We start from the raw sequence: 10,094 nt of genomic DNA, 5'->3' as shown, positions 1-10,094 counted from the left end.
CTTCGCAATGTCTCCTTTTATGAGAGTGAAGGCTGCACAGGCCTCTGCTGTCAGGGGGAAGGAGGCGGACTTGATGAGGGGTCGGGCTTTATCCGCATAGTTGGGCACCCACTGAGCATAGTAAGAGAAAAACCCCAGGCATCTCTTCAGTGCTTTCTGGCAGTGGGGGAGGGGGAGCTCCATAAGGGGGCGCATTCTATCGGGGTCTGGGCCGATGACTCCGTTCTCCACTACGCAGCCAAGAATAGCGAGGCGCGTAGTACGAAACATACATTTGTCTTTGTTGTATGTGAGATTCAGCCGCTGGGCCGTCCGGAGGAATTTCTCTAGATTAACGTCGTGGTCCTGCTGGTCGTGGCCGCAGATGGTGACGTTGTCTAGATATGGGAAAGTGGCCTGGAGCGCGTTCTGGTCAACCATCCGGTCCATCTCCCGTTGGAAGACAGAAACTCCGTTGGTGACGCCGAAGGGAACTCTGAGAAAGTGATAGAGCCGACCGTCAGCTTCAAAAGCTGTGTACTGGCGGTCCTCAGCCCTGATGGGGAGCTGGTGGTATGCCGACTTCAGATCAATCGTCGAGAACACCCGGTATTGTGCTATCTGATTGACCATGTCAGATATGCGGGGGAGTGGGTATGCATCTAGTTGGGTGTAGCGATTGATCGTCTGGCTGTAGTCAATAACTAGGCGCTGTTTTTCGCCAGTCTTCACTACCACCACTTGTGCTCGCCATGGGCTGGTGCTACTTTCAATAATCCCTTCCTTCAGGAGTCTCGCTACCTCGGATTTAATGAAGCTCCTATCCCCAACACTGTAACGCCTGCTTTTGGTAGCGATGGGCTTACAGTCGCGGGTGAGGTTAGCGAACAAGGAGGGGGGGGGGACTTTAAGGGTGGAGAGGCTGCAAATGGTGCACGGCGGGCGATTTAAAAGCTGCTGGCTGCAGACTGTGAGTGGGGGGAGGGGTCCGTCATACGCTAATGTGACACTCTTAAGGTGGCACTGAAAATCCAACCCCAGTAGAACGGCAGCGCAGAGATGGGGCAGGACCAGAAGTTTAAAATTTTTGTATTCTGTGCCCCTTACTGAAAGGGTCACTACACAGTAGCCACCGACGTCCGCTGACTGGGCTTTGGAAGCCAAAGAGATCCGATGGCGCGTCGGCAGGACCGGGAGAGAGTAACTGCGCACCGTGTCGGGGTGGATAAAGCTCTCCGTGCTCCCGCTGTCAAAAAGGCAGGTAGTGGCGCGGCCGTTTACCGTAATATCCATCATGGACCTGGACAGTTGATGAGGGAGAGATTGGTCCAGCGTCACGGAGGCCAGCGTATGGTCGAGCGAGTCGATGTGGTCGTCAGATGAGGCGGTGGTTGAGTCCGGCTCCCCCGTGGTTGAAGTCGGAGGCGTCCAAGATGGCGGACAAAATGGCGGCGCCCACGGTCCCGATCCCCACGCGGCTGGGGGAGCCCAAGATGGCGGACAAGATGGCTGCGCCCACGGTTCGCACGCAGCGCTGCTGGCGTTAGCGGTCTTCCCTTTGCAGGCGCTAACGTAGTGAACTTTCTTCCCGCAGCCGGAGCAGGTAGCATTCTTCGCGGGGCAGCGTGCTCTAGGGTGTTTAGCTTGGCCACAAAAATAGCATTTTTGTGCCTTGGACATCGCTGCAGCAGTCGGAGGTGGCGGTCCCATGGCCCAAGATTGCGGCGTCCACGGCGCGGGGCGATGAGGGGAGAAAGCGTCCATATTTCTGTGGGCCGCGTCGAGCGAGAGCGCGAGGGACACTGCCTTTGTCAGGTCTATTTCACCCTTCTCCAGCAGCCTCTGCCGGGAGTAGTCGGACCTTAGACCCGCAACGAAAGCGTCTCGTATCAATCCCTCCGCATGTGCCGCGGCCGATACTTCCTTGCAGTCGCAGCCGCGTCCGAGTACCCGCAGTGCCCGTAGGAAGGCTTCCACCGATTCCCCGGGCTGCTGTCTGCGAGATCTTAAAAGGTGCCTGGCATAGACCGTGTTAACCGGGCGTGCATACTGCCCTTTCAGTAGGTCGATAGCCGCCGCGTAGGTCGTCGCATCTTGGATTAAAGTATAGACTTGGTGGCTCACCTTCGAGGCCAGGATTTTCAGTTTATTTTCATCAAGAGTCACGGTCGAGGCTTCCAGATACGCCTCAAAGCATCGCAGCCATTGTGCGAATTTAGTCGACGAACCCGCTTCTTGGGGGTCTAGGTCCAGGCATGTTGGTCTGAGGGCTCGCAGCAGCGCCTGCTGCTCAGCGTTTTGCGCCATCGGTTGATCAGCATCCGCAGCCAACATTTAACTTTGGTAATAAAATTGATGCACTATCAATTGCTACAAAAGACTGGAGATTGAGAAAGTAATAAACAGGCTTTTATTACCAAAGAACAGAGCATGCCTCTTGTGGTTGCCTGGTATCCAAAAGGGCTGGAGGCTTCTGAGCAGCGACCTTTATACCCAGCCATGAGGGTGGAGCCAGGGGCGGAGTCAGCTGAGGCATGCACAGACAAGTACAACAATATGCAAGAGTGAACAACAGTACTAACAGTGAACAACAATACTAACAACAGTGGTTTACCACAGTATGCTTAGCAAATCTGGCAACAGTACACTCGGTCCCTTCATCCAAGTCATTAATATAGGTAGTAAATAGTGGAGGCCCTAGCACTGATCCCTGTGGCACACCAGTAGTTACAGCTAGCCAACCTGAAAATGACCTATTTATCCTGACTCTCTGTTTTCTGTCAGTTAGCCAATCCTGTGTCCATGCTAATACATTACCCCCAACACCACGAGCTCTTACATTGTGCAGCAACCTTTCCGCAGCACCTTATCGAATGCCTTTTGGAAATCCAAATACACTACATCTACTGGTTCCCCTTTATCCACCCTGCATGTTACATCCTCAAAGAACTCTAATAAATTTGTCAAACACGATTTCCCTTTCATAAAACCATGTTGGCTCTGTTTGATTGTATTATGATTTTCTAAATGTCCTGCACATACTTCCTGAATAATGGCTTCCAGCACTTTCCCAATGACAGATCCTAGGCTAACTGGCCTATAGTTTCCTGCTTCCTGTCTCCCTCCATTCTTGAATATGGGTGCTACATTTGCGGTTTTCCAATCCGCTGGGAAATTTCCAGAGTCTAGGGAATTTTGGAAGATTTCAACCAATGCACCCACTATCTCTGCAGCCACTCCTTTTAAGACACTCGGATGCAGGCCATCAGGTCCAGGGGATTTGTCAGCCTTTAGTCCCATTAGTTTAACTAGCACTTTTTCTCTAGTGATAGAGATTGTTTTAAGTTCCTCCCTTCCTTTTGCCGAAACAAATGTGGAAACAAATATTAAAGTTAATTTTTAAATGTAAAAACTAGAAGGACTGTAACAATAAATGTGAAACACAGGACTCTGGTTTACTGAATGTATCATGTGCTACCAAGAGGTCTCATCGGTAAGTGGAAGAATAATATTATCAGATCACAGCTCAGCCTATAAAGCACAGGACAAATTCAAACAAATATGTGAACTGTACTGAACATAAACAATAGATTTATAGTAAATGTAGAATTTATTCTTCCTCTGGGAATCAAAACAAGAAGGAATCTTCTCCTGCGATCTTGACATTAAATTTCCCCTTGACACACTCTTGCTCTATTTCTTACATACCACAGATTTCTCTTAATAGTCCTGTATTTCTACTGGCTTCAGACTGGGCAGGCGGCCAAACACAAGCCTTCGCTCGCAAACCCTGCAGATTCTGACACGGGGCTTATACTTGGCCACCTGCACTCAGCTCAACAGTCAGCCTGAAGTCAGCAGAGATACAGAGCTGTCCATCAACGGTCTACAAAGATCCATGGCCGAGACCCTCTCACACGGGGCTCAAGTGCTCGATACAAATGTGGCTGTCAGTTAAACATATTACTTCAGAAATATCCTCCAGAATATCGATTACAGAGGAGGTCTGAATTGAATGGAAGGACTCATCTCACCAACCTGTACCAAACATGGGGAATAATCAATCCCTTTCTATTTTTAGATCAAATGACATGCCTGATCTATGTAATCCACTGGATCAGATAGGATCATAGCACAGTGCAAGCATTTCTACTTCATTCCAACATTAATCTATTTTTATATTAAAATTGTCGACTTTTGGTCCTCTTCAGTGTTAATTACGAGAGATCTGATTAGTCGATTGGAATCACGTGACCCACAACTCTGTTACTCTTCTGTCAATTTCTTTGGTCCATAGAATCATGTGACCCATATCCTTTTTACTGCTCCAGTGATCTGATTGGTCTGTGGGGGCGTGTAACCTGCAGTGGAATACTGGCTAGATCCTTTATCTTCCAGTTGGGAGGCCACTCTTATTCCTGGTCCCACTCCCACCTCAGTGTCACTGGTTTGGGATTGCACGTGTTGCCCTCAGGGATCTCGTGCTGCCTGGACTCATCACTCTATGATGTTAGAGGGATTTTCCCCACATTTTTCAACACAGCTGTAATGAGAAAGAAAGAAAGACTTGCATTTAAATAGCACCTTTCACGACCACCAGACATCTCAAAGCGCTTTACAGCCAATTAAGTAGTTTTTGAAGTGTAGTCACTGTGGTAATGCAGGAAACGCGGCAGCCAATTTGAACATAGCAAGCTCCCACAAACAGCAATGTGCAAATGATCAGATAATCTGTTTTTGTTATGTTGGTTGAGGGAGAAATATTGGTCAGGACACCAGGAATAACTCCCCTACTCTTCTTCGAAATAGTGCCATGGGATCTTTTACATCCTCCTGAGAGAGCAGACGGGACCTCGGTTTAATGTCTCATCAGAAAGACGGCACCTCTGACAGTGCAGCACTCCCTCAGCACTGCACAGAGGCGAGAGTGCTACCAACTGAGCCACAGCTGACACTAGAATTGGGAACTCAGGCCTCTTGTGCTCTTTGTGCTGTTGCTTGCTGCACTGCTGACACCATGGCAACTCAGTCTCCTGTCTAATCGCTTCCTCCCAATGCAGCTGCTGACCTTAACCTCGTGGTCTGCACTCTGCTCATACAGGCAGACACTCGCTTAACTATTTTCAGTTTAAAATACTTTACTTAACTCTTTTTAGCAACCATTTTGGAATCAGCGAATAACTTCCAAATGTGCTTTGGTTAAATAAACGGCTCCAAACATAATTTTTGTTCATCTAATTACTGATGTAAAAATAGACACCTGCCTGGTTACTATGTGCTAAGTGTTAAGGAATCTCATTCATCATTTATCTTGATTCCTTAAATAGAGGAAATAGAAAATAAGACACTTAGCAACACGATACCAACTTCTAAACTTGCCAGAGCAATCCAAGGGGCTAAATTCAATAGCCCCAAAAATGGATGTGGGTATTGCGATACGCAATTAACCTGCGCCCATTGGGTCTGATGCAGGCAGCATGCAAATTTTGTGCTGCCTGCCAATTTTAATGATTTTTGTGCACAGTCGGCGCTCAGCGTGATTTTGAATGGCTGCACACTTCAGCAAGGGGCCAATGTTGTGACAGGCTAGCACCAGTTCAAGCTAGTCTGCATTACCTAAAACCAGCCTGCACCTCTTAAAGGGGAAGTGCATTTTGGGTGGAGCAAATGCTGGAACTATTTGTGGAAGAGTGTCTGAGCAGGAAGAAGATTGAATTGTGGCGTAACAGGGGAGTCAGCGTGCTCCAAGGATCACTGACACGACATGGCAGTCAATGCCAGGAGTCAAGCCCCGAGGACCTGGATGCAGTGCTGCAAGAAGTTCTATGACCTCACACGAGTGCTGCACCAGGGTTGGGTCCACAAGTGTGCGAATGGAGTCGGCCACCAGGTCCATGCTAGAAAGAATGAGCTCCAAGCTCTGCACAAAACCCTGTGCCAAGTTGGTGCCGGACTCCTCCATGCTCCTTGACATTGCACGCAGGCTTTCTGACAGGCTTCCCAATGCACCAAGCATTTCATTGTGCATGCCCATCAGCCTTCTTCTGTAGCCTGCCCCATCAAAGTGCTCATCTGAGTCCTCTGCAGCAGAATTCGTGTGCAACCTTGCACTCTGGCGAGCTGCAACGTACGCTATCCTTGCCCCCTGCCCTGGATGCAGGCCACTCATGCCCGGTGTCTCACCCCATGCAGATCCCACATCTAAGCTGTGCTCTAAATTATGCGAAGTGTCAGTATCTGAGCTCATTGCTGCGAGTGTGAAACCAAGTGACATTCGTTCTTCATCATCACTGTCTTGTTGCTCTGCCACCTGTTGCTTTTCCAGCACTGCCTGGCAAGTTTGTAGTTCTTGGGTATCACAAAGGAGAAAAGCACAAGGTAAGGTTGTGGTGAGAGGAGGAGGGGAAAGCAAGAGGTGCATGCTTACACCATCTCCAACTTGTAAATTTGAAGAAATTATCAAATGAGGGGAAAGTGGGATATGAGAAGGAGGATTAGCTATGAGGATATCAACATCTTCTATGGTTTCAGCCCTGCTGCTGGCCATGGAGTCAGCAATGGCTGCTCCAATGATGGTGAGCACTGCCTCCTTCATGGGGGTAAGGACATTCAGCCGCACCTGTCCCCCGCAGGTTAGTTCCTGCTGCCAACAGTTGTGTGTCACCTTGTCCTGCAAGAGAGAAGAATGTGTGTCAGTGAGTGGTATGCAATGTGTTTGGGTGATCTGGCTGTCATGGTTGAACAGCTGGCAGTGTGTGCAAGCAGTAAGCTGTGGGTGTGAGGCTTGCAGCAGTGCTAAGTGTGTAAGGGTGATGTAAAGCTATGAATGTTAGGTATGAGTCCTAATTGATAGAGATTGTTGGTAGGTGAGTGAAGGGGTTTGGTCCATTCAGCAGTTGCTCCAGTCAGTGGTGTAGTTGGTGGGCTATGACATTTGAAGATGCATTCACTGACCTTGACCACTCATGTGAGGTCATTGAACTTTTTGTAGCACTGCATCCAGGTCCTCGGGTCTTGACTCCTGGCATTGACCGCCATGGCTATCACATCCCACTGCTTTCTGAGCATTTGTCTGGAGGGCCTCTTGGGCCCTTGTGGATACAACACATCTCTCCTCCTTTCCACCTGCTCCACCAAGGCCTCCAGTGCAGCGTTCGAGAACCTTGGAGTACACTCTCTACAATGTTGTGCCATTATTGATTCTTTTTCCATATCAGAATGAGTTCTACAATGACTTCCACCACCTGTTCCAGCCACAACGCACCTCCCCTAAAAGAGGTGCAGGCTGGCTTTAAATAGTGCAAGCTAGCTTTAAGTGGTGCTAGCCTCTTCCAATTTTGGGCCCCCGTGCCGATGTGTGCAGCCAACGAGCAGCACGGTTAGCGTTGGCTGCACGCAGCAATCTTGTAAATGAAGTTGGCGTGCTGCCTGCATTACATTGAACAGGGGTAGGTCAATCTCGCATCGTGATCCCAGCGCCCGTTTTCAGGTTTTATCGAATTTAGCCCTCTAGGTGTCTGGGTAGCACCTCCAGGCAAGTTCAAAAATTCTGGTCATCAAAAATTAGGACCAAAATTGTGTACTTAATCCAGACTTTCAAAAAGGCTAGTCTTATTAGCACTGCACCCATTTAGAACCTGTTTTCACCCTTTGGCCAAAATAATCCCTGGCCTTTCTCTTTCCCTTCTGAAAATTTAAAGGATTGCAAGGGGTAAAATTGTAAGATAAAAGAACTTGCCCATACACATTGGGGTAAATTTTAACTTCGCTGCTTGGCCGATCGCAAGCTCAATATAGAAGCCTATTCATCAATTTGGCGGTGGGTTTTGGGTGTAAACCAGTGATTGGTTCAGGAGGACTCCATAGGTTTTGAAAGAGAGTAAGGGTATAGTAAGGGAATCATAACAGCCACAATGGGTAGAAGATTTCAGAAAGAGTAGAAGATTTCAGGAAGAATCTATGAGACACCCGGGAGACGAAGAGAGATGAGAGACAAGAGACACAAGGTGCAGCTTACTCGCGGTGCGGCTTCTACCCAGAGGATAACGGAGTAATATAAGTCTCAATTATTTTCTTTAAACTGCTGCTCGAATTCTGTAATGTATTAAGTTTTGCTTGTGTTCAATAAAGTTAAATCACTTCCCTAGTACGGGTTAACCTCGAACCATTTGGAACCAGGGTCCCTCTGGGATCTTATAAAGTACAGCCAAGATTTAGCAGACCCACCCTTTGCTTTTGCAGTGGTTTTTATTGTGTGAACAGAGATTTTATGGTCAATGGATCCAGGAGTCGAGAGAAGGCCTTAGTTAAAGAAACCGAAGGGGAGGGCAAGTCTCAGCTAGTCTGAGATGAATTTTGATGAATTTTGTTCTCTTGCAGCAATGTACAGAAGGATTTGTTGAAAGAGAAGCTCGATCAGCTTCAATGTCACTTCACGTGGGGCCCACAGAAAGAAAACATTGACTTGGACAATATAAAGCAAAGATTGCAAGATTCAATACAGGCTGGTGTGAAATATCAATCCAAATCTTACAACCATCTCGCTTTTGTAAACTGTCTGCAAGGCAACTGTGAAGAGACAATTCAAAACTTAAAGGAAGCTGAAAAGATTCTGAGAGAGAATCCTGGACATGAATTGGAAAGAAGAAGCATCATCACCTATGGAAACTATGCCTGGGTATATTATCACATGGGACAAGTGACAGAGGCCCAGTCCTACCTCGACAAGCTGGAGATGATCTGTAAACGATTCAATAATTGCTCTCAGTATACAGCACTGATACCTGAAGTATATGGGGAGAAGGGTTGGTCACTGTTGAGTTCTGCTGCTCAATACTATGAAGAGGCAAAGGAATGTTTTAAAAAGGCTCTGGAGGAAGATCCTGATAACACTGAATGGAATGTTGGTTATGCGACTGTTCTGTTTCATCTGGAAGGGTTTTCTGGTACCCCAGAGAGCCGTGAACCCAGTCAATCAATGAAGCAGTGGCGACGTGTGCTGGAGCTTGATCCAGATGACTCTGTAGCCATGGTGCTGTTGGCTCTAAGAGTACAAGAGTTCAATCAAAAGGAGGAAGCTCTCAAATTAGTTGAACAAGCATTGCAGAAGTCCCCTGACCTTCCATATGTAACACGTTATGCAGCAACATTTTTGAGAAGAGAAGGAGATGTGAAAAAGCAGTGGAGCTGTTGCAGAAAGCATTAGAAATTAGCCCAAACTCTACCTTCTTACACCACCAAATAGGTCTGTGTTACAGAAAAAAACTATTTCAACTGATCAAATATCCAGGCAGCAAAGACCCTCACAATCCTGCCTTTCAAAGCTGAGTTGATCAATAAATGCAAGTACCATTTTGAAAAGGCATTTGAGCACCGCCCACTGACATCTATGAGGCCACAACTGGAATTTGCAGAAATCTGTTCATCAAACAGTGAATATCCCCAAGCAGAGGAGATCTACAGCAATCTACTGAAATTAGAAGATATTCGTCCAGAAAATAAGCAGGCAATTTGTTTACAGGCTGGATTATTTGATCTCAATCACAAAATATCTGAATCAAAGGCCATCACCCATTTTCTGGAAGGAGTGAAAGTCAATTATGACTCAATAGAATGGAAAAAGTGTCGCGTCAATTTGAAGAAGATAGCAGAAAGACGATTTCGCAGGAATCCAAGAGAGAGCAAGGCCTTTGGTGTTCTTGGGTTCCTGCACCAGCTGGGTGGGGAGAAGTGTGAAGCTATTGAGTGCTTTGAAAATGCCTTGAAGTTTGATCATGACAATGAAGAATATCTAAGTGCTCTTTGTGAATTACGCCTTTCTGTCTAGTCAATGCTGTCTTTCCCAGCTGAAACTAAGCATTTGAAGGATGCATTAATACTCTCTGATCTATGAGCAGGTTTGGTTGGGTACTCGCTTCACTTATTATATTCTGCTGGCACTTTCTTTCGAATGAGCATTTTACTCGTGTGTATAATTTTCAAATGATAAACTTATTGTAATTATTCTAAATTCCTAGACTTCATTCAAGAATATTAACACCACTGGTGCACTAACCAAATACAATTTGTTTCCATATCCTTAGTCCTTTTGCTATGTGTGGAATGAAACAAAATAA

The 10,094-nt window shown here is 46.9% G+C and overlaps 1 protein-coding gene across 1 annotated transcript; it reads left to right on the top strand.

Annotated features, from left to right (window-relative positions):
* The first annotated feature begins 3,448 nt into the window (after nucleotides 1-3,448).
* On the top strand, nucleotides 3,449-9,805 carry LOC147113598 (interferon-induced protein with tetratricopeptide repeats 5-like). Its single transcript, XM_085996140.1, has 4 exons — nucleotides 3,449-3,472; nucleotides 3,730-3,821; nucleotides 8,359-9,148; nucleotides 9,269-9,805. Exons 1-4 carry the CDS (start codon nucleotides 3,449-3,451, stop codon nucleotides 9,803-9,805), a joined length of 1,443 nt encoding a protein of 480 aa, XP_085852266.1.
* The last annotated feature ends 289 nt before the right edge of the window (nucleotides 9,806-10,094 follow it).

This window comes from Somniosus microcephalus, chromosome 8, assembly GCF_052327205.1.
Source record: "Somniosus microcephalus isolate GS21.2 chromosome 8, FLI_Smic_1.0, whole genome shotgun sequence".
NCBI lineage: Eukaryota > Metazoa > Chordata > Chondrichthyes > Squaliformes > Somniosidae > Somniosus > Somniosus microcephalus.
The sequence above is the reverse complement of the archived record's forward strand: the minus strand, read 5'-3'. Positions and strand labels throughout refer to the sequence as shown.

Coding starts and splice junctions, on each gene's coding strand:
- LOC147113598 (XM_085996140.1), top strand. CDS start 3,449: ATGTGCTACCAAGAGGTCTCATCG. Junction 3,473..3,729: donor GCTACCAAGAGGTCTCATCG/GTAAGTGGAAGA, acceptor TACTGGCTTCAG/ACTGGGCAGGCGGCCAAACA. Junction 9,149..9,268: donor TTTTGAGAAGAGAAGGAGAT/GTGAAAAAGCAG, acceptor TCAAATATCCAG/GCAGCAAAGACCCTCACAAT.